The sequence below is a fragment of the Ammospiza nelsoni genome, chromosome 27 (genome assembly GCF_027579445.1).
Source record: "Ammospiza nelsoni isolate bAmmNel1 chromosome 27, bAmmNel1.pri, whole genome shotgun sequence".
Taxonomy (NCBI): Eukaryota; Metazoa; Chordata; class Aves; order Passeriformes; family Passerellidae; genus Ammospiza; species Ammospiza nelsoni.
In genome coordinates, this window is record NC_080659.1 from 4,369,403 (window position 1) to 4,391,935 (window position 22,533).

General features: G+C 67.1%; 1 protein-coding gene across 2 annotated transcripts; it reads left to right on the forward strand.

The window, feature by feature from the left end:
* The first annotated feature begins 9,702 nt into the window (after window positions 1-9,702).
* Window positions 9,703-21,732, forward strand: MIDN (midnolin). 2 transcript variants are annotated; one of them, XM_059489774.1, is made up of 8 exons: window positions 9,703-9,846; window positions 11,753-11,978; window positions 12,950-13,037; window positions 13,340-13,402; window positions 17,840-18,226; window positions 18,677-18,809; window positions 18,923-19,225; window positions 21,015-21,732. In XM_059489774.1, the coding sequence occupies exons 2-8, from the start codon at window positions 11,761-11,763 to the stop codon at window positions 21,278-21,280; spliced, it is 1,458 nt and encodes a 485-aa protein (XP_059345757.1). In that variant the 5' UTR covers window positions 9,703-9,846; window positions 11,753-11,760; the 3' UTR covers window positions 21,281-21,732. The 2 variants fall into 2 exon arrangements, with proteins under 2 accessions (XP_059345757.1, XP_059345756.1); XM_059489773.1 differs by lacking the exon at window positions 9,703-9,846 and having other exon boundaries at window positions 11,237-11,978.
* Window positions 21,733-22,533: the final 801 nt, after the last annotated feature.

Consider the following 22,533-nt stretch of genomic DNA (forward strand, 5'->3'; position numbering starts at 1 on the left):
CGCCAGGGGAGCTGGGGGGGCCCAGGGATCCTGTCCTGCCCCCTCTCAGCTGCCCTTGGCTGGGTGCTCCACAGCCTGAGACCTGCTGGGACTTGTAGGCTGCATTTGAGGGGAGCAGGGGGGGACCCTTCCATGTCCAGGCACCCATGGATGCAAGGACAAGGCTTTGTCCTGAGCCAGGACTGGGCAGGGGCTGTGGGTGCCTGGCTGGCAGCATCATCGCCCTGCTGACCCTGAGCTGCACTTTTGGGGTGCAGGGCGTGTGTGGGTAGATGCCTGTGCACCTTTGGGGGTGCAGGGCCTGTGTGGGTAGATGCCTGTGCACCTTTGGGGGTGCAGGGCCTGTGTGGGTAGATGCCTGTGCACCTTTGGGGGTGCAGGGCCTGTGTGGGTAGATGCCTGTGCACCTTTGGGGGTGCAGGGCCTGTGTGGGTGGATGCCTGCGCTCCTCCACACTCCCAGGCCAGCCTGCTCCCTGCAGCCTCAGCTCTGAGCCCCTCTGCCTCCAGCCCTTCCCCTCCCTGCTCGTTATCTGGCCCTGCAGAGCCACGTTCTCCTCCTCCCCTGGCTCCCACTGCCCATGCCACAGCCACCATCGGTCACATCCTGCTGGATGCCACAAAAATGGCCTGACTGGGTGCAGGGGATGTGCAGCTGCTGCAGAGGCAAAGCCCTTTCCTGCTCATTGTGCAGGTGCTGCAGGGATGAGCCCAGCCTGGGGGACAGTCCTGGTGTGGATCACGGTGTGATTCAGCAGGTCACTCTCCTCTCCCCTGCCCCCACACCAGCCTGGATTGTGACACCAGTGTGGCATTTTCCTGTTCCTGGAGTGCTGGCACCTGCCCAGGGGCACAGCAGCCTCCATCTGTGCTTTCTGCCTCTTTTTTGGGATGATGGGTGCTGAGCTGCCCCTGCCTTGGGGTCCCTGGCCTTGCCTTGGGGTCCCTGCCCCTGCTGGGGCCATGCAGGATGGGCAGCACGGGCGATGTACTGGAGTTATCCCCGGGACCTGTTTGTCTCCGGCTTTGGGCTGGGGCGTGGTGGGTGTGAGAGGGAAGGGCTGCCCGGAACGCGGTGGGAGCGGGGGAGGAGCGCTGCTGTTGTCCCCCCTCCTCCCTTTCCACGCAGGGCTCTCTCTCCCATGACTCGCATCCTCTGCTGCCAGATGGAGGGTGGGGAGCGGGGCCGGCGGCGCTCGGAAAGTGAAGCATCACGGATTCTGCCGGCGGCGTCGCTTCTCCGGGGGATGATTTCCGAGACGGGCCGGGTTCTGCCAGGCCAAATCTCCCGGTGCTGGCGGCAATCCCTGCGTTTGGCCGCGTGGCATTTCCCCGTCCCACCCAGTCCCGAATGCAGGCGAAAGGTTCCAGCTCTCCTCTCTCTGCAGGAAAAACAACCCCAAACCCCACCGCAGCCCCAGGAAGCCCCGCTCCCTCCGGGCTGACTCAGCTGGCAGAGCCGCCCCTTTCCCTGCCCAAACCTTGGGGATGGATCCTGCCTGTCCCTGTGCCCCATCGGTGCCCACCCTGGGGGTACTGAGGTTGCCCCCATCCCTCTCACCGCCAGCGAGCTGCAGGATGCACCAGCAGCTCCTTGGGGTTTGGGGACCCCCTTTGGGGTGCCGGGCAGCTCCCTGCTTGTCCCGGGGGCTCTGCAGACCTGGCCCCTTCCTGCCTACACGGATTCTGTGCTGCCGCTGGCCCCGGCGTGGGAAGGTCAGCGGAGGCTCCACACGCTGCGAGCACAGCCCGGAGCGTCCTTGGGCCACGCCGCCCTTGGGCAGCTCGAAGGCCGAATCCTCACAGCTTCCTTGGGATGGGGAGGGGGGGAGCGGGTGCTGCTGCTGTATAATGATTAACCCGGCCGCGTTAATCATTCCGGACGGCAGCCTTTTTCCTCTGGGTTTCCAGCTCTGGAAAATGCTCCTTTTCCGATTCCCTCCCACGCACGTGGCCCCGCAGAGGGAGCGTGGCACGGCTCAGGGAAAACCCTGTGGGGAGGAGCAGGACCTGGCACCGGGATCTGTCCCGGTGGGGCCCCTCGGTCCCGCTTCTGGGGGTGCTTTGCCCGTGGGGAGCGTGGCCCCAGCGGCCTCACCCCCAAAATCCCGAGCGCCGTGGGGCATTGAGGAGGGCGGGTGCTGCAGCCAGCACGACAGAGCTTGTCACGGTGCTCCGGGGCCAGCAGTGCCACACCGGCCACGCAGCAAACCTTGGCCCGGGGCGCGTTCTCTCGTGGGGAAACTGAGGCACTGGCAGGCTGGGCAGAGTGGGAACGGGACATGGGAATCTCAGATTGTGCTGCTGCTCTTGGCGATTCCACCCCTGCGAGCTGCCGGGGTCAGGCAGGGGGCGGTGGGGTCGGGCTTTGCCCTGCGGGTCCCAGGTGCCTTGGCAGGGGTTCGTTCCCGGGGCCACGGGCACGGCCCTCGCTCAGGGCGGCCTTGGAGGCCTCACGGCTCTGCTGGAGGTGGCCCAAAGCCGGAGGGGGTGCGTGTTCTCCTGCTGGGGGTTCCAGCACAGCCCCCTCCCAGCGGCTCCCGGCCAGGGCCGTGACCCGCGAGGGGCAGCGGGAGCCTGGGGAGGAAGCCGCTGCCAGCTGGGCTCGGTGCCGGCTACAAAGGCGGCCCAGAGAGCCCAGCGGAATGAGGTGGCATCCGTCCAGGTTCCCACAGTGGCCCTGGTGCAGAAAATACACCCGGAGCTGCTGGCGGTTGCCACAGCGATGGGCTGGGCGCCACGCCGCGGAGGGGGGCACGACCCCGGAGCCCGGTGCCCCCGGTGCGGGGCGGTGGGAGCTCCGCGGGGCGGCGGAACCGGGCGCTGGCAGCGACCAAAGGCTCCTGCCCCGGCTCCCGCCTTTGATGTGCTGGGACTTCGCCCTTGGTAAAGCTGGGAGGTTCCCAAGGAGCTCCCAGCTGGATCCTGGCATCCAGCACCCAGGTGCCCCCCGCGAGCCCTGCGGCTCCAAAGCCGCTCGGTTCCCTTTAGCTCGGCTGCAGCCGGGGGCTCGGAGCCCCTGCGGGCTCCCCAGTTCCTGGCGGGGCCGGGAGGAAGCGGCTGCAGCTGGTCCCGGCGCTGGGGCTCTTCCTGGCAGGGCTGGCGCCGGGCTGGGCCGTGGGGCGGGGAGGGAAAGCCGGGGGGCCGGGGGCGCTGCCCTCCGGGATGCCCTGGCATGGGGCAGGGAGGGGTTGGCAGCGCTCCCATCCCCGTGCCCTCCAATGCCGCCCCTCCGCCGGGTATAAATAGCAGGATTGAGGCTGACACTGGAGTCACTTCTGCCACCGCCACCTTGGGTGTTCCCCCCGCCCCGCGGGACCTCAATGGGGTCATTGTGCGCCGCGGACCCGCCGGGCACGTCCCGAGCAGCTGCTGGGCCTGACCCCGGCTGCCTCCCCCACGCGTCAGGGGCATCCATGGGGCGCGGGGGTGCCCCCGCAGGGTCCCACGCACGGAGGGGAGGGCCCGGCTCGGATGGGCAATGCCTTCGCACCATCCTCATCCTCATCCCCATCCCCAGCAGGCCGTGCAGGCCCTGCCGCCCCCTCCCTGCCCGGGCAGCGCCGGCAGCTGGGCTAATGACGGGGTGTGCCCGCCCGCCCGGGGCTGCGAGCGGCGCGGGAGGCTCCTGCCACCCAGCAAGACGGGGCCAGCCGGGCGCGGAGCTTCGCTGCTGCCGCAGCCGGCGCGGCCACGCCTGTGTGGGCTGAGCGGACCCCGCTCCCACCCGGCACCTGCCCGGCCCAACCAGCTCCTGCGCGTCTCGGACAGGCCGCTGCAGGCAGGGCCCCCCGGGCCAGGCAGGTGCAGCAGGAGGGAGCAATCAGGGGACCTGGAGGAGTCGGAGCTCCGGGGGGAGCTCTGGGGGCTGGAGGGGTTGTGAGCCCGCTTGTGCCGACGGGATGTCCCCATCCCTGCTGTCCCCTTCTCACTTCCCCACATTGTGTCCTCGTCCGGCCCCACATCCTGTCTTGGCAGATGGGCCCCGACCCCGGCTGGCTGCAGCCCCTCTGTCCCAGGTATGGCACCCCGAAGGTGCAGGGCTGCAAAATGCCTCCCCCCAGCTCCTGCGGGCTTCTGGGAGGGGCAGCATCTCCTGTGAGCAGGAACCCTCCGGCAGGGCCAGATGTGAGGTGCTGCAGCGCCTGCGGATGTGAGTGGGTGGGTTCTGGGCAGGGCCAGCACCGGCCCAGGTGGCCGCGGCCTGGGATGGAGCTGAAGGCTCTTCGGGGAGCCCAAGGTTTAATGAGAGGCTGCCGGGGCTCCCTGTGATCCTTCCGCCCATTATCTAATCGGAGCAGTGCATTTAGAGGCCACGGTGCAGGTGAGTCACTTCCCCAGCTGGTGCCTCAGTTTCCCCACAGGTCGGTCGGGCGCTGGGATGAGCTGAGCCCGGCTCCTCACAGCGCTGGGGAATGTGGCGCAGTGGGTGCTGGATTCCTCAACTCGGCTCCCTGGGACACACCTGGAACCTCCCTTGAGCCCCCACCTGGGCATGGTGCCCTGCTCCAGACACAGAGTCTGGCAGTGCCAGGCAGGGGCACCCACACTCCACACACAGCAGATTTGTGGCTCTGCGATGCCACACGGGGTCCAGCTCTTTTCCCGGTCAGGATTTCCTGCTGCTGTTCCCAGAATGGTCTCCCATCCGTGGGGTGATCCCGCACAGCCGGGACCCATCAGCGCCGGTGCCAGGCACGGGGAGGCAGCAGCACCGGCGATGCCCCGGTGACTCCCCCCGCGGTGTCGGCAGGGCCGGGCAGGCGGCTCCATCACCGTAAACAGGAACTGCGGCCGCGGGGGAGCGCGGGGGGCCGGGAAGGGAGGAGGTACCGTGGGTGTGGAGGGCAGCGCCCACCGGGCCCAGCGAGCCCCGGCAGTGGGAGCGCACCCGGAGCTCCTGTGCCGGGTCTGAGCACAAGCGTGAGGAGCTGAACTCGTGTGCGAAGGGACAAGGCCAGGAGGAAATGCCTCCTCCCGTCCCCATCCCGCCCGAGCCGGGCTTTCCCGGGGCACATCCTGCCTGCGTGGATTCTGTTCCTCCTTCCCGCTTTTGGGGGGTCAGTGGGGTGCCAGCCCTGCTGGAGGGCAGGGAGGGCACTGCGCCCGCACCAGGGCTGTGTCTGCCCCGTGCCGGGCTGGGCTGGGGGCTGCCAGGGCCATGGAGGGTGGGGAGGTGCCCGCATCCCCGCCCGGGTGAGGTTCCCGCATTCCTGAGGCGGCTCCGAGGGGAGCCGGGGGCAGGCGCGGGGCGGGAATGCCGCGGTGCTGTGAGTGTGAACACACGGGGTGAGTGTGTCAGCACACGGGAGACACCCACCCCATGCCCCCCTTGATCCCCTGCTGGCATCACCCCCAGCTCTGGATCCATCCCACACGGTTCTGCCACCCTGTGTGCATTCCCAGGAGCGGGGATGACGCCTCACGGTGAGATCAGAGGGCTGGAGTGGGATGGGGATGGGTTGGGATGGGGTGGGATGGGATTGGATACGGTGGAATAGGGAGTTGCTTTCCCTCGGGTTTCCAAGGCTGGGTCACCCCAGGAACAAGGTTCAGTGTGTGTCCAAGGAGGCTCCCGAAATCCTGAGTCCTTCCCCTCCCCAAGGCTGGCAACTCGCTTGAGCATTTATAATAATAATAATAACGATAATAACAACAATAATAACACCACCAGCAGCAGCTGAGCTGTCGGCTGACTCCTGGAGCCGGGATTTAAAACAAACCAAGAGATGTGGCAGCGTCTGGGAAACAGCCTCTGGCACTGACAGAGGGGTGTGGGGGGCACAGGGGACATGGGGGGCATGGGGGTGTGGGGGATCAGGGCTCTGCTGCCTCTGGGTCTGTGCCCTGGGTGCCCCTTCTCACCCTGACAGTTTCCTACCTGTGTTTCCAGGGTTCCCCAGGCACAGCAGCTGAGTTCTGCCCTTTTGGGGGGTCTTAGGGCACTGTGAGGGCCATGCCCAGGGGAGGGTGGGCACAAGCTGAGAGCGTGTGCCCATGGTGGAGGACCCCAGGACCTCTCCTAACCTGAATTCTGCCATTGCCAAAATTGCCACAGCAGCACAGGGCTTGGGGGCTGCAGAAGAACAGGGACAGAGGCAGAGCTGGGGCATGAAGCAGGACAGGAGGTGGTCAGGGATGGGTTCCCCCTGCTCATCCCATCCCAACTCCAGGCTGAAGCCGGGCTGGGGCCCACAGCTCTGCCTGCCCCCAGCTGAGGGGGCCACGGGAAGGGAGGCATTGAGGCCGGAGCCTGGGAGCCACTGGGATGGGAGCAGGAACTGGAGTTCAGTGTCCTGAAGGGGCCCGTGAGCTCAAAGAGCCCAGAATAGCCAGGGCTGACCTCATGGCAGCGGGGCCACGGCCCAGCACAGCCAAGTATGGCTGCACACCTGGGTGCTGCTAAATGCAGAGGGATTCGCCATCCTTCCCGGGCCCAGGGCCAGGTGGGTGAGGGCTCTGGTGACTCCCCCCAGCCTCAGCTGAGTCACCCTGGGGTCTGCCCTGTGCTGGGCTCCCCTTGCTCAGTGTATGCTCACCCTGAGTCACCCCAGGGGTGATTTCACCCCAGGCCCCAGGCCAGGGTGGGGGGCAGAGCCCTGCGAGCGGGGGGTGCCCCAGAGCCAGGGCACGGCAAGCGAGGCCAGGCAGGGCTCGGGCTGGCAGCTGGAGTGTCCCCAGGCTGTGACGCCCGGACACTCTGCCAAAGGCCACCGGGACACGTCCCCGAGAGCTGGGAACACACAGAGCCGGTTGTGTGTTTCTAAGGACACGCCTGGGTGTTTACAGCCCCGCCAGCGTCACCGGCACAGGCACCGCCGTCCTGCCCAAGGACACCCGCGCCCGCCCCGAGGCCACCCCGGGCCCGCAGGGTTGGGGGGCTCCGCCGGGGGCTGTGATGGGAGGGTGGAATCAGCAGCTCCTCACTCCCTGCAGCAGCGCTGGCTCACCTGAGCACGCCCGAGGCTGAGTCACCGCTGCCACCGTGAGCGAGGCTGAGCCCCCCGGGACCCCCGGGACAGCCCCGCTCCCACCCTCGTGGGCCGGGCAGGGCCGGGCCGGGCGGGTGGAGGTGCCGGGGTTGCGCTGCACCCTCCTGCCGGGTGTGCCCCGCATGATCCCGGCCCTGGCCCCGCGCCCTGGGAACGCTCCCAGCTCCCACAGCTCCGTGCGAGGCCCCAGCCGGGCACCTTGGAAGCCACGGGATCGCTCCCCTCCCCTCTCCAGGCGGAGGAAAAGGATCCCCGTCCCACCTGGGTCCCCCACAGGCTGCAGCCCAGCTTCTCCTGCAGCCACAAGAGTGAGAAACGCCTCCTCTCTGCCCTCCTCTCCCCTCCTGTGGCTGCTCCGGAGCCGGAGTCAGCTCTGCCCTAATCCCATGACCCCGCGCCTGCGAGTGGAATGCAGAGAGCTGCGATAAAAATCCCCCGTTTGCCAAAGCTGTGGAATCAGCCAAGAATCCAGCCCAAAAAGGTTGAAGGGGGTGGGGAGGGTGTGTGGAAACAGAGAGAGAAAAGAGAAAAGCTGCTGCCCGGGGGCTGGTGGGGGATTTCCCCGAAGAAAAGAGGGCTGGGAATTCCCTTCCTTCGAGGGAGAAAACTTCCAAGAACCAAGCTCCAAAAGATTCGGGGCTCCCAGCTGGAGCTGGGGCCGGCAGGACACAAAGGATCCGACACCACCACGGTGCTGCCCTGGCTCTGCCGTGCCACCAGGCCCGTGGGAAGTGTCCCTGTCCCGGCGGGACCCGGATAAGCCCCTCTGGTCCAGCCCGTGGCCGCGCCACCCTCCCGGCTGCGTGAGCCCCGGCGGGGGCTGATCCCAGCGCCCAGGTTAGCTAAGAGGATTGCGGGAGCTGCGTGTGGCCTGCAGCGGGATTTGTGTAGGTATTTGCTCGTCGGATCGTCTCTCCCCGAGCTGCTCAGCCGTGCGGGGTTTGGAGAACGCTCCCTCTGGAGACGCGGGAGCCTGCGATGCCGTGCAGCAATTATGCCCGAGTCTGCCTGTAATCTTTAACGATTTATTCCCAGGGCAACACAATAAACTAAACACACAAAATCCAGGCTGCTGGGAATCCTGGGATCTCCCAGCTTGTGTCTCTGGAGGCTCCTCCAGATACTTTCAACCGTGCTGAAATGTGCACACACTTCCTAAAGCACCGGCTCCTGGAGTCATGGGATTGCCGGAGGAGATGGAGCTTCCTCCCAGGAAGGAGCTGGAGCCGTGTGAGGAGGGAAAGGGCTCTTCAGGGCTGCCAGGATGTGGGGAGATGCTCTGCCCTTGGGCTGCTTTGCCAAAGAAGCCAAGCAGGCCGCACTCCCAGCCATGGCCACAATGTCCCCTTGTCCCTCTGCATGGATCAGGGCTGGGAGCAGACCCTGCTCTCTGCAGGAGAGGCTCTGGTGTGTCACCTTGTCCTTCCCCATGGATCAGGGCTGGAGTAGACCATGATCCCTGCAGGAGAGGCTCTGGTGTGTCACCTTGTTCCCACCACGGCCCCTCCTGAGCTGTGGCACGGCCAAACCTGTGGTCCTGGCTGTCCCCTCGCTGCTCCAGGGCCAGCTGGGGATGTGGCCCCCCTAGGGGCGGCTTCGCAGGCCCGGGGCTCCGCAGCTCCCGGGGAGAACAATGGCGCATCCCTGCCCCGGCCCCTCTCCCAGGGACAACAATGGCAGGAGCCGGAGTCGGAGCCGCCTGAGCTCATCTCCCCCCCGAGAGCCTGGAGGGGGCTGGGGCGGGCGGGGGGCCGTGGGCTGTGCGACAAAAGCTCCCTCCCAGCCCGGTCTCTGCCTTGCACGAGTGGCCTCGCTCCCTCCCAGCCATCCGCACACACACCCCAGGGGATGCCGGGCGGGAAGGACACAGCAGCAGAATTTTGGGGGTTCGGAGAGTTCCCCTTTAGCTCCTGCAGCCTCACGGGTCGGGTCTCCCCACTGCGGACTGCCCGCCAGATCCCCACCATCTCCAGCTGCTTTGTGTCTTGGTGTGCCAGGGCATTGTCTACGAAGGAGAGACCCGGCGAGGCAGCCTGAGGTCACAGCAGCATTTCCCCAGCACCCTCCCTGTGTGCGCGGGGTGGCGCTGGCCCGGGAGGAAGCGGCTTGTGCCCCTTGGCAGCCCGGAACCGGTGCCCACCGGCCCGTTTGTCCCTTGCTTTAAAGCCCTGTGTCCTAACTGTGTGTCCCTGCTGGGAAGCGGGTGGCTGGGCAGAGGGAATCCCTGGGGGAGGAATGGTCCAGCCTTGTTATCAGACATCAGAGAAGTCTCCACGGGCAGCAGCAGCTTGGACACTTGGCTCCCAAGGAGAGCTCAGCCCACGGAGTGACTTTGACCCACGGGGCACGCACAGGGGGAGAAATGTCCGGTCTGTCCCCTCCCCACGGTCCCGCAGAACCGGGACCCCGGCATGGGCTGAGACGCCCCCGGTGCCCGCGCTGATACCGAGATTAGAGCACTGCGAGTCGGGATCCCTGAGCGGGACCCGAAATGAGGGGGTACAGGCTGGGACCCCCGTTCAGAACTGAGACCCTGGGGCCAAGAGCGGGACCCCCCGCGGGAGCAGGTGCGGGTCCGGCCGGGGCAGGGGCCGTGGCCGTTGCCGGGGCCGTTGCCGAGGCCAGACCGGTCCCTGCCCCCGCCAGGCTCCACCCCGGGCGGTGCGGGATAAAACTTCGGGCACCTCCCCGGCAGCTCCGCGTCAGGGCTGCGCTCGGACCGGCTGCAGCGCTCGGGAGGTGACACCGCACCCACCGCCACCTCCCCCCGGGACGTTTCTGGGGTCTCTCTCCCTCTTCCTGCCACCGGAGGCAGCTGAGCTCCCGCCGCGCCGGGATCCGCGGGGCCGTGCTCGGTGAGTAAAGCCGCGCCGGGCCGGTGGGGGTCCGGGTCGGGATGAGGGGGGGATCAGCGGACCGGGACCGCGATCTCTCGGTTGTTTCCCCAGAGCGGGCGGGGTGGCCCCACTTCCCCGGGGCTCCCGAGGGGACGAACGGCAGAGCCCCTCTCCGGTTGTTCGGGAGCTCTGCTCACCCTCAGGGACCCTCCGTGTCCTCGGTCACCTGGAGCTTTGCCTCCCTCGGGGGAGCGGAACCGGGACCGGGATCGGTTCTCCCCGCTCCAGCTGCCGGAGCCCCGGTTCTCCCGCCGCGTCCCGGGGAGCGGCTCCTCGCTACCGAGACCCGGTATTCTGTGAGGGGGGGGCTCCCGGGGCAGGGGCTCTCCATCCCGGTGGGCGAGCAGCGGCTTTGGGGCGCACCCCGCCCGGTGGCTCGGTAAGGGCCAGCCGGTGTGTCGGTAAGGGCTCCCCGGCGCGCCGCCGGTGCGGCCGCCCCGGGCTCCGGAGGCGCGGCGGGACCGGCAGAGGGCGCCCGCGCTTTGCTGACTCATAGCCCGCCCCCCCCCAACCCCCCCGTGGGTGCCGGGACGGGGCCCCGGGGCTGCGGGGTGTCCGTTCCGCTCCCCGGGAGCCGCCAGGCGGGGCTGGGGCCGCTGGGGTGGAGGTTGCAGCTGCAGGATTCGGGGGGCAAGAGCGTGCTGGGGGGGTAGAGGGGGCTTAACCCCTCACCGGGACAGTTCCCGTAGCTGTAACGGCGTCACCGGGAGGGTGACCGGGCGGGTGCGTGCGACCGGGCGGGTGTGACCGGCCGCGGGTGACTGTGCGTGTTCCCCCCTCCCCATCCCCCCCGCCCTTTCCGCCTCTGTGTCCCGGCGTCACTCGGCTCCGGGGGCTCCAGCTCCCGCCCGGCCCCGCGGGCAGTCACCTCCCGCCGCGGCCTCCTCCGGTGCGGGGGCCGCTCACCGCCCCCGCCGCGGCGCTCCGGGCCGGCGCCTGCCCGTGTCCCGCGTCCACCCCTCCGTGGCGCCTCGCACGCCAAGCCCATGGGCTCCCCAGCGAGGGGCGGCCCGGTATTACCGGAACCGAGCCGGACCGGACCCGCGAGCCCCCCGCGCCCCTTTGTTGTGCGCCGGGATTATGAATGGCTCCAGGCGCGGCGCGAGGGCGCGCGGGGGGCGGGGCCGGGGCGGGGCCAGCGCGGCCGCGTGGGCGGGAGGAATCCGGCCGGACCGCCCCGCCCACCGGGCCACGTGGGGAAGCTGCGCCCGCCTCCCATTGGCCGCCAGCGCGGATGTCTGGGCGCTCGGCGAGCTCCCATTGGCCCGCGGCCGCCGGAGGAGCCGGAGTGAATGAGGGCGAGGCCCCGCCCCCCGGGACGTTGCTACATTGTAACTTCCCTCCCCCCCCCGGTGCTCCCACGGCAGCGCGAGCGGCGGCCGGTTCGGCGGGTCCGGCCCCAGAGAAGGGGGAGCGAGGCGGCCTCCCCGCCCCTCGCCGCGGCCTCGGGCCTCACCCCGCCCCCAGACACCCCTCAGCGTGAGCACACAGCGGCGGCGAGCAGAAAGAAAGGAGGCGGCAGGCAGGAGCAGGCAGCGCCGCTTTCCACCACCCCCCCTTCCCACGGCAGCCACCGGAGCGGGGCGAGAACGGGAGATTTTATATATTTTTTAATTTTTTTTATATATATATATATATATTTTATTTTCTCCGCCTGGGCTGTGGAGGGCACGGCCGGTGCAGCCCTGCTTGGGGACCCCCCTCCTATAGCCGCCCGCCGCCTCCTCCCGGCCCCCGCCCGAGGCCTCAGCGCGTAGCCGGAGCTCCCGTAGGTCCCGCCGGGCGTGCGGCGGAGCGGGCCCGGCTCCCTCCTTTGTCCGATCCCCCCGCCGCCCCCCGACACCGACCGCCGCTGCCCCCGCAGGTCGGCGGATGGACCCGCAGCCCGGCGCCAGGAGCTGCAGCCGCGGGGCTCCCGCCTGCGAGGTGGGGCCACCCGAGCCCCCCATGAACCTCTACATCCACACCACCACCGGCACCCGCTATGAGCTCTCGGTGCCCGCCGAGGAGACGGTGGAGGGGCTGAAGCGGCGGCTGTCCCAGCGCCTCAAGGTGCCCAAGGAGCGTCTGGCGCTGCTGCACAAAGAGAGGTACGGCTCGGCTCGGCTCGGCGCGGCGCGGCTCGGGAGGCCCGGGGTCCCCAGCCCTCCACAGCGGGGCTGGGCGCGGGGGCGGCCCCCTCGCACCGGGCTCGGCACCGCACAAAGGCTCCCGCCCCCTCCCCCTTCCCGGCCCCATTCCTGTGCGGGGCGGGGGGGGGCGGCAGCCCGGGGGGCCGCGGCGGGGGCGAGCGGGGGCCGGGCCGGAGGGAGGGAAGGAGGGAGGGAGGGGGAGCTCCGGGGCGGAGGGAGGGGGGCTCCGGGCCGGGCCGGGAGCGCGGCCGCCGCCCCCTCGCCCGGCCCTGCCGGGGCTCCTTTGTGGGCGGCGGGGCCCGGCCGTGCCCCGGCCCTTTGTTCTGGGCTCGGCCCCGGCGGCGGCGCGGCCCGGCCCCCCCACCCCGAGCCCCCAGCGCCGGGGGCGGCGGGGGAGCCTTTGTCTGCCGGGGGCCCGGGCCGAGGGGCTGCGCGCCCCCCGCGTGGAGCGGGGCCCGCGTGGGGTCGGGCCGGGAGGAACTTGCAGAGTCTTTCCCGGATCAGGGAGGAAGGGGGGGACACATGGGGACACCGCATCCGTCTGCGGGGCTGGGGGAGCAATTTCCCAGCGCTGCCTCCCCCACCTACACCGGTCCCAACTTCTCCCCAAGCGCCCCCCCGGTGGGCAAATTTCCTGTGCTATGGACCCTGTGCTCCCAGCGCCCTCTCTGCCCACAGCTCAGCTCCTCTCTGACCCCTCAGCACCGCCCCGTGCCCAGGGCAGGGGTGCCCCACACCGTGAGCTCCCCCGGGAGCAGTGGGGTGCCAGGGTTCCCTTCTCCCTGTGAAAGCTGGGAATTTATTGAGGTAGGGGCGCTTTGAGGGGCTGTTGGTCCCCCAGACTTGCAGCTGGTGTCCCCCTCTGGTGTCCCCCCCTGGGGGAGCTGCCCGACCTGCACTGACCCTGCTTTTGGCATCTCCTCCCACAGCCGCCTCAGCTCTGGCAAGCTGCAGGACCTGGGGGTCGTGGAAGGCAGCAAGCTGACACTCGTGCCCACCGTGGAGGCCGGCTTGATGGTGAGTGGCCTTTTCCTGCTGCTCCCTCCATCCCTCCCACTCGTCCCTGTCTATTATTAAAGCCCCGGGCAAGGATGAGGATGTGATGTGCTGGCAGCCCCGCGGCTCTGCTGCCCCAGCTCTTGCTGAGGAGGCAGCGCTGGGTTGGGCACGGCAGCAGGTTTAGTATTTCACTCCTTTCTCAGGGCTTGTGTAGAAATAGTGGAAGTGACATGTCATCCCTCCCTCCTGCTGCGGACGCCCCCTCCTTTGCTGCATTTGTAACGTTAATCCCCCCCTCCTCCTTTTCTTTTTTTTTCCAGTCCCAGGCGTCCAGGCCAGAACAGTCGGTGATGCAAGCTCTGGAAAGCTTAACTGAAACTCAGGTGAGGGGCTGGATGCCGGGGCAGGATGGAGACAAAGGCAGAGAGGGTGGGTGGGTGGGTGGGGAGGAAGGACAGACAGCTGCGGCCTCGCTTTGCTTCCCCTCCCAAAAGCTTTGGCGTTGGTTCCTCGCTGAGGTTTCACAGAGTGCTGAGGGTGGTGCCCGGGGCGGGCACCGTCACCCTGGGCAGCAGCGCCGGGCTCGGGGAGGTCCCACGCCGGCAGCCCAAACAAGCCGGGAGGGAGCCGGGGAGGTGAAGTGACTCACTCAAGGTCACGCCGCAGGTTGGTTGGTTGGTTGGTGGTGGCAGAGCCGGGCGGCTCAGGGCCCTGCCCGGGGGTGTGGGGCTGCAGCTCCCCCCAAATGCCCACGTTGGGGGGCAGGGAGCGGGCTGCCATGTGCCCCACAGCTGTGATGGGTGTAAAGGAGGCTGGCTGGGGGGGCTCATGGGGCTGCACAGCCTGGCCCAGCGCCCAGAGATGTCCCTGCTTTCCTTGGAGCCGTCCTTGGGGTGCAGATTGGCCGTGCTGGGGCGTTCTGACCCTCTCCTTGTGCCGGGGCATGCGAGGGGCCGAGTGGGCGGCGTTGGTGGGGCCGTGGCTGAACCGCTGTGGAGTTGTTGGAGGGGGTGGGATGTCCTCGCTGCTGGGGGGTCTCTGCGGTGGGCTGGGAGCGTTCCCAGGGTGGGAGAGCCGTGGGAGAGCCGTGGGTGTGTGCGCAGCTCCTGCCGCCAAGGTGGAATTTACCCCCAGCCGTGCAGGCCCCGCTCCTTTGTTTTCCGTCTCTGTTGCTGCTCTGTGAAACTCTTTCCTTCCTTTTTCTGGCCGCTCTGGTTTTTGAAGGGTTGGGGTTTTTTTGAGCGTATTTATCGCCTGAATTCTGGGAAGGGGCTGAGCCCCGTGTGGTGCCAGGGCTCAGAGAAGGGACTGGTGGGGCACTGCTGTGCCCCCCGTGTGGGGATGTGCCAAGGGCTAGGCTGCAGTGCCCGCAGTGCTCTTGGCTGCCCGGGGTGACCTTGACTTTTGGGAGCTGCTTTAACCCCTTGTGGGGGCTCTAGGGGTAAGCTTAGACTGGAGCTTTAAGTGGATCCCCAGTGCCGGACGCTGCTGTGGGGGTCCCATGGAGGGGTTGCCCCATCCCAGAGCTGTGGGAGGGGGCTGGTTCTGCCAGCCTGGCCTGGCAGGTCACACATCCTGCCCTCAGGGCTGCAGATATTTCTGCTGGGGCTGCACAGTTCTGCTGTGGGCAGCGAGGTGGGAGCCAGGAGCCTGTGGAGCTCAGTGTACCCCTTTTGCACAGGGCTGTGGCCCCCCCAGAGCAAGCAGAGCGAGGAAGAGGAGGGCGGGTGGGTGGGCTACGCTCTGGCAGCGGCTGCGGGAAGCGGCTCCGCAGCTCCCTGCCCACCGCAGGTTCCTCCGGCTGGTGATTCAGGAAGCCAGGGCTGAGCAGGAGGAACCGCCAGCACCTGGGGGGCGGCGAGGGGGGGGCAGGAAACCACTCCTCCCATTCATGCTTTGCTGGGCTCTGCCTGCGTCACGCAGCCTCCGGAGCACGGGGAGAGCTGAGCCGCTTCCTCTGGGGGCGGTGAGGGGGGGCCGGGGCGCTGCCACCCCCTCCCCAGCCTTTGGGGAAGTGACTGCCGGGCACGGGGGCTTCCTGGAAATGCTCCTGCACTTCCTTCCTCCCTCCCCTCACACGCACGGCTGCCCCCGCTTTCCAGCGATGGCAGGCAGGCGTTGGGTCCCGCTGCCGGCTCTGCCTTCCTTCCCCCGGTCCCTCTGCCCGGGAGTGCTGAGGGGGAGGAAGAACAGAGGATGGGGATGACACATCCTGATCTTCCAGGGCTGGGGGAGCGCGGCCAGGGGGGCTCTGTCCCTCTGCCCCCACCCTTGGCACAGACACAACACAGGTGGCTGGATGGGGGAGGCCCAGCTGTGCCCAGCTGGGGCTTTGGGGGGCAATTCCCGCAGGGGCTTGGGAGGGCAATTTCTGCAAGAGCTTGGGGGGGCAATTCCTGCTCCCCCTCCTCATCCTTGCCCTGGCCTTGCCTTTGCCAATCTGCGTCTCTTAGGATGGTTTCCTTGTGCCTGTTTGGGGGTGCTGCCCTCCCCATCGGGGCAGCTCCAGAGTTGGGGGTGCGCGGTGCTGCGGGCCGGGGTGACGCGGGGCCAGGCGTCGGAGCGAGGCGGGAATGCGGCGTTCTCTGACTCATCGGTTTTTCTCAGAAGCAGCTGGGAGACACTTTTGCCCCATCCCCGCAGGGCCCCGAGCCCGGTACCGTGCAGCTGAGCCCCGCAGGGCTTGGCAGAATCACAGGGGACCCCTAAATGCGGGATTTGGGGGGGCTTGATGGTTCCAGCCCCCTCGGCGAGGCTGTCCTGGCCCCCGCGGCGGAGCCGGCTGGGAGGGACGCGGGGTCCTCCCGGCGTGGGCGGCCGAGCGGGCGGCTGGGTGGGACGTGTTTGCATTGGAGCGGGCTGGTTTTGCCGGGGGGGGGAAGAGAGAGGTTGGCATCGGCGTGGGGGCGGCTGCTCGGAGCCCCAGGGCTGGGGCGCCGCGGGGACCGGGCGGGCTCCGTGCCACGGGCAGGGAGGCCGTGAGACCCCCGTGTGTGAGGATGGATGGATGGATGGATGGATGGATGGATGGATGGATGGATGGATGGATGGGTGGTGGTGCTGCTGCTGGGAAGAGTCAGCAGAGCGGGCCTGGCCGCGTTGGGGTGCTCTGGTTTCTGCTGGCAGAGAAGGGTCAGGCAGGGCAGGAGTGAGTCAGAGGGAGCGGGAGGCGGCCGCGGGGCCGGCTGACGTCAAGGGGCCCCGGGGAGGTGCACGGGGCTCCCCCGGGCACACCTGGGTGCAGAGCTGGGGCTGTGAAAGAGCCCACTCAGGAGCTCAGTGGGAGCAGAACCCAGCTGGGACCCCTTCCCACAGTTTGGTGAATGGTGCTTGGAACCAGCCTGGTGTTGGAATGTACCCCTAGAGTGGCTCAGAGAGCAGCAGCAGGGCTGGGGTGGCCCAGCAGCCTCCATGCACGGGCCAGAGCTGGGATGGGACCAAGCAGTGAGGATGGGGCTGCCAGCCTGGCATTGGGCCATCCAGGCCGCTATGGGAAGGGAAACTGAGGCAGGACGGGGCCAGGTGCTCTCAGTGCACGCAAACGCGTGTGCACACGTGTGCCCCTGTGCACTCCCGCCCGCCGTCCCCTCCCGCCCCCTTGCCCCGTAACCTCCGTGTCCAGAGCTGCAGCGTCTCCTTCCCGCCCACCCCTTCCTCTGCAGCCTCCGCCTGACACGCTCGGGGCTTTGCTGCTGGTATTTTTAAAGCTGCTTTTCCCACGGCTTCTCAGAAGCGGCCTCCGCGCCAGCGGGGCGTGGGGGAGCAGGGCTGGGGCTGGGGGGGCCCTGCTCTGCAGTGCTAGCGGCAGGGGGGGGCCCAGCACCCCCACTGGGGACCCCAAAGGTGCCGTGGGGTGTGGGTGGGTGATAGCAGGAGCTGCACGTGACAGGCTGGGAAAGCTGGAGTAGCGAGGGGGGTGTGTGGTGGAAAGGGGGGGTATTGTCCCCATTAACCCGTCCGGGCTGGCAGGGTGAGAGGTGCAGCCCCCCTGCAGCACACATGAGGGCAAGGGGGGCTCGTGGCTGTTCCAGCCCCCCCTAGAATGTGGGGCAGTGCTCAGGGGGCTCCCCTGTTCCCTGGCACAGCTGCCGAGTGATTTATGCGCCTGGGGGGAGGCTGAGGGGTGTGAGCTGGGGGGTGGCAGGTGCTGGGCACTGGGGGCCCCCCCACAGCTGCAGCCTGGGGAGGGTCAGGCCCTGGCTCTTGTCTCCAGGCTGCAGCTGCTCCATCACCTGCCAGGGCTGGAGCCTCCGGGCTGGGCACGGCCTGTCCCCCACCCCAGCTGCCTTCGGGGGGGAGGGAGGAGGGCAGGTGGGCTGTGAATCACAATGGTGGGCGCGCAGGGACCGGGCATGTCCTCACCTGCCCCCTCCTCGTCTCCCTGTGCCAGTCCCTCGAGTTGGGGAGGGGGGACACCCCTCCCTTGGCTGAGCGTGCAGCTCTGGGCAGTGCCAGCTGCGGCCCCTGCCCGTCCCTGCCCGCCGGGGAGGGCAGCCAGGCAGGCAGGCACGGCCACTCTGTGGTGGGGAATAAAGGGCAGGAAGGGCAGAAGGAAGAAAAACACCCTCCAGCACCATCAGCTGACGGAGCTGGCACCGGGCTGGGGTCGCGTGGGGACGGCAGCTGGGCTCGTGTGCCAGCCTGGCACGGGTGAGGGCCTGGGAAGGGCTGTCAAAGGGGGTCACCCCTTCTGTGCCGCAGTGACCCATCCCTGTAGCCAAGGGAAACCTGTAGGGGCAACTACATCACCACGGGGGCAACCACCACCCCGCTGCTTGTGCCGCAACTGATGAGGATCCCTTTTCTCTGTCTCTCCCCAGGTCAACGACTTCTTGTCGGGCCGGTCCCCGCTGACCCTGGCCCTGCGTGTGGGTGACCACATGATGTTCGTGCAGCTGCAGCTGGCGGCCCAGCAGAGCACGGGGCAGCTCCAGCACCGACACCTCATCGCCAGCCGGGGCGAGGCGGGCGCCGGCGCCAGCCCCCACTGCCGGACGCTGCACGGTGCCGGCGGCTCCGGCTTCGCCCGCATCCCCGTGGTGCCCTCGTGCCAGCAGAGCCCGGCCCCCAGCCCCACGCCCGCCCCGCCAGCCCCTCCTGTGTACTGTAACGCCCCTCACGCCGCTCCTGTCACCGCCGGCATGTTCCGGTCGCACGGGGCCAGCACGCAGACGGTGAACAGCAGCGTGGTCTCCTCCTGCTCAGAGGTGAGGCTGGGGGATGTCCTGGGAGCTTTGGGAAATGGGGGTGAAGCTGTGGCTTTTCCAGCTCAGCCTGGCCCTTCCTTGGTTTCCTCATGTGTGGAAATGGGTTGTCCCCAGTCTGGCCTCCAGGATGTCCCCAGGTCCCAGGGAGGGGCTCAAGGACAGGGTGTAACCCAAGCTAGCTCTTAACCCTGCCTGTCCTCACACCTTGCCTGTCCCCATGGGTGGACAGGAGCTGCTGCTGTTGCTTCCCTTTCCCCTTTGCACAGCACAGCAGGGTAGGGGGCCTGTTGGGACCCCCAGGCTGGTTCCTTGCATGCCAGGAGTGCCTGTTCCCTATCTGGGCTCTCCTGACCTGGCTTTTTGGAGGGTGGCAGAAGGTCAGGAGGAGCAGGGTTGTGTGCCCCAGCAGACCCCTACCCCGAGGCTGATCCCGTGTTTTTCCCCTTGCAGGTGGACTGTGGCTCCCGCAGCAGCAGCTCCCCGGGCAGCAGCCCGGCCCCCTCGGCCCGATCGCGCAAGCCCGGGGCGGTCATCGAGAGCTTTGTCAACCACGCTCCTGGGGTCTTCTCAGGGACCTTCTCCGGTACGTGCTGCCCCCCTGAACGGCCAGGGGGCTCTGGGGGGACATTGGGGGGCAATGGAGCTGTGGATCTGGGGGTGCTGCTTGTCTCACACTCACTTCTCCCCCGCCTCCAGGCACTTTGCACCCCAACTGCCAGGACAGCAGCGGGCGGCCGCGGCGGGACATCGGCACCATCCTGCAGATCCTCAACGACCTCCTCAGCGCCACGAGACACTACCAGGGCATGCCCCAGTCCCTGACACAGCTCCGCTGCCAGACGCAGTTCTCCTCCTCCTCCTCCTCTTCCTCCTCCTCGCCGCCTGCCTCTCCAGACCTCGCCAGCAAAACTACCTCAGAGCCGCTGCCGGCGGCCGCCGCCCCCACCCTGCACCCCGTCGTCCAGTGCCAAAGCCAGATCCGGATGTGCAAGCCCAGTGGTGAGTCTGGCTGCCCTCGCTTGGGGTGTGAGCTTGGCACCTCTTGGGGGGTCCCTGGTGCATGGCTGGGATGAGCAGAGAGGGATTAGGAACTGGATGATTGACAGGTGTCAGTCAGGAGGGTTGTGTGTTCAGTGGCAATCAGCACCCCTGCGGACTCAGGGAGGTCCCCCCACCCACTCTGCATTGTCATCTCTGCCAAGCCCTGTGGGGACAAAGCGTCCCTGCGTGGGTGGGGGTGTGGAGGAGTGGCAGGTGGCTGTGGTGTCCGTGCTGCCCCAGAGCTCAGGGCCTGTCCCTCTGTGTGGGCAGAGGTTTTGGGGTCACGCAGGCTGTGGCTCCTTCTTTCCAACCCCATCTCCCCACACTGGGGGTGAAGGTGGGCCTGGCCAGAGCGTGGCAGCAGCTCCCCCAGCATTTTTGGGTGCACACCTGTGAGCCCTGGGGCCGGAAGGTGTCGCAGGCACCCACACCAGACCCCCTGTGATTTGCTTAGAGGAAAGAAGTGAAACCACCAGCGCTGGCTCAGCCCCCTCAGGGTTTGCTGTTCCTTCTTTCCTAGCCAGGGGTGGTCCAGGTCCCCACAGGGGTTGGCTCCAACCCCTGCTGGTGTGACCAGGTCTTCCAGGGCTGCCCTCCACCCATCCAGGGGGATAGAGGGGGTGTTGTGGTGGGAATGCTGCACCCCAAAAAATGGCTGTAGGCCACTGGGGATCTGGTGCTGTAGGACCTGGTGCTGTGGTGGGCACACTATTTTTGGGATATCCAAGGGACTGTGCCATGAAGGGCTCCGTGATCCCCCCAGTATGTGGGTTAGGCCACCCTCACCCCTTTACTTTTGGAGGGCACCTGCTCTAGGGGTGTGTGCTGTTGGGGGCTACGTGCTGGGCTGTGGATCAGGGCGCCCCACCATGACCCATCCTCCTCCATTACAGGGGACACCTGGCTGTTACAGGGACATCCACATGTCCATGCCATGTGGAGCTGGCATGTCCCCCCATGTCAGCCCCCCATGACCCCCTTTCCCCTTTTGGAGGGCACCTGCTCTAGGTGTGTCCATTTACCTGTGCCATTGGGACTTACCTGCTGGGCTGTGGATCAGGGCACCCCACCATGACCCATCCTCCTCCATTCCTGCTACAGGGACACCCACATGTCCGTGCCACGCGGGGCTAGCTGGGGGCTGGCATATCCCCCCATGGCAGCCCCCCATGGCCCCCTTTCCCCTTTTGAAGGGCTCCTACTCTAGAGGTGTGTGCCATTGGGTGCTACATGCATCAGGGCACCCCACCATGACCCATCCTCCTCCATTCCTGCTACAGTGACGCCCACATGTCCGTGCCACGCGGGGCTATCTGGGGGTTGGCATGTCCCCCCATAGAAGCCCCCCATGGCCCCCTTTCCCCTTTTGAAGGGCTCCTACTCTAGAGGTGTGTGCCATTGGGTGCTACCTGCTGGGCTGTGCATCAGGGCACCCCACCATCCTCCTCCATTCCTGCTACAGTGATGCCCACATGTCCGTGCCACACAGGGCTAGCTGGAGGCTGGCATGTCCCCCCATAGAAGCCCCCCATGGCCCCCTTTCCCCTTCTGAAGGGCTCCTACTCTAGAGGTGTGTGCCATTGGGTGCTACCTGCTGGGCTGTAGATCAGGGCACCCCACCATGACCCATCCTCCTCCATTCCTGCTACAGTGACGCCCACATGTCCGTGCCACACAGGGCTAGCTGGAGGCTGGCATGTCCCCCCATGGCATCCCTTGTGACCCCCTTTCCCGTTTTCCCTCGCAGGGGACCGGCTGCGGCAGACGGAGAACCGCGCCACGCGCTGCAAGGTGGAGCGGCTGCAGCTGCTGCTGCAGCAGAAGCGGCTGCGGCGGAAGGCGCGGCGGGACGCGCGGGCTCCGTACCACTGGGTGCCCAACCGCAAGGCCGGCCGCACCAACAGCAACAGCAGCGTCTCCAGCAGCGAGGGCAGCCTGGACCTGGACTTCGAGGACTCGGTCTGGAAGCCGGAGGTCAAGGCCGAGATGAAATCCGAGTTTGTCGTAGCATAGAGGAGAGCCAGGGCCCCGGGGGACTGTGCCGGGGGGTCCCACTGGCTGGCCCCGCTCTGGGGAGGCAGCGCTGGCGTCGCGGGCTGGGGCTCCTCCAGATTTGCTGCGAGCGGACGCGTTGGGCCGACCTGCGTGTTAGGGGGAGCCCCCCATCCGTCCCCCTGCTCGTTTGGGTTTGGGGAGATGGGGACGAGCAGCAGGAGCCGCCCCCTCCTTGCGGCCTCTCCAGCTGGGGTGTATGGAAGCTGCTGCTTTGCTGTGAAAGGGGCACAGCCGGGTGGGCTCCGGCCCCACCTCGTGCCGCCCCAGCCCGGCGCAGGCAGGAGGAGATGAAGTCTCTCTCGGAGGTGCTGGAGCCCCCCCCGATTTGGGGGCCGTTTGTTTTCCTTCCCTTCTATATGTAGCATTGCTCGGCTGTGGGGCTGGGCCCCCCCACAAAAGGGGGGACGTGTGTGCCTGGGCCCCACTGCTGCAGCCTGGGGAGGGGGGACGGGGGTGGGGGGGGCTTTGTTTTTTGGGGGGTGTTCAATTTTGTTTGGGGAGGGGGAAGCCAAGGCGCCTTCCCTCCGCGGCCGAGCCCAACTTCCGAGTCCCTGGACTCCTTCCCACCCTCCGCTTGGGTGGTTGGAATTTTTTTTTTCTTTTTTAACTTAAAAAAAAAAAAAAAAAACCCAACAAAAAAAAAGAAGAAAAAAAAAAAAAGAAAAAAACCCCGAATAAATAACCCCAAACTCGGTCCCGGCTGCAGGGCCGGTATTTATAGACATTAATGACCCGACTGAGCCAATACTGACATAGTCTTCATAGGCCGTAGGATCCTTTTTCTCGTCCGACTTGGATTTTTTTCTGTCAGGATCTGTGCAAATAGAGCCCCCACGTGATGTGTTTCTTGTCTGTAAAAGTCTTTTTTTTTTTTTTTTTTTGTGTGTGTGTTTTGGGGAAAGGGGGGCGGGGGGGGAAGAGCAAGGCTGTTTCGGTCTTTAATATTTTATTTTTTATTTTTGAAATAAATTTGGGCAGTCTGGATGCAATCGTGTCTGGTGTCGGTGTGGGGGTGACAGGAGCTGCTTGGGTCACCCCAGCAGTGTCAGAGGGTGCCATATCTATGCACATAGCTGCTCAGCACCCACATTTGTACCTGCAGGAGGAAGGAGGGCAGTGATGCCCCATCCTCCCTGTCAGAACAGTTCTGGGGGTTCTTTGAGGTGTTTTCAGCACTCTCTGGGTGCCAGCCCCCAACCCGTCGGTGCTTT

Excerpts from the sequence above, each read along its gene's own strand:
- MIDN (XM_059489774.1), top strand. The coding sequence starts at position 11,761 with ATGGACCCGCAGCCCGGCGCCAGGAGCTGCAGCCGCGGGGCTCCCGCC. Across the intron at positions 11,979-12,949 it reads GCGCTGCTGCACAAAGAGAG|CCGCCTCAGCTCTGGCAAGC; the intron begins GTACGGCTCGGC and ends CTCCTCCCACAG. Across the intron at positions 13,038-13,339 it reads CCGTGGAGGCCGGCTTGATG|TCCCAGGCGTCCAGGCCAGA; the intron begins GTGAGTGGCCTT and ends TTTTTTTTCCAG.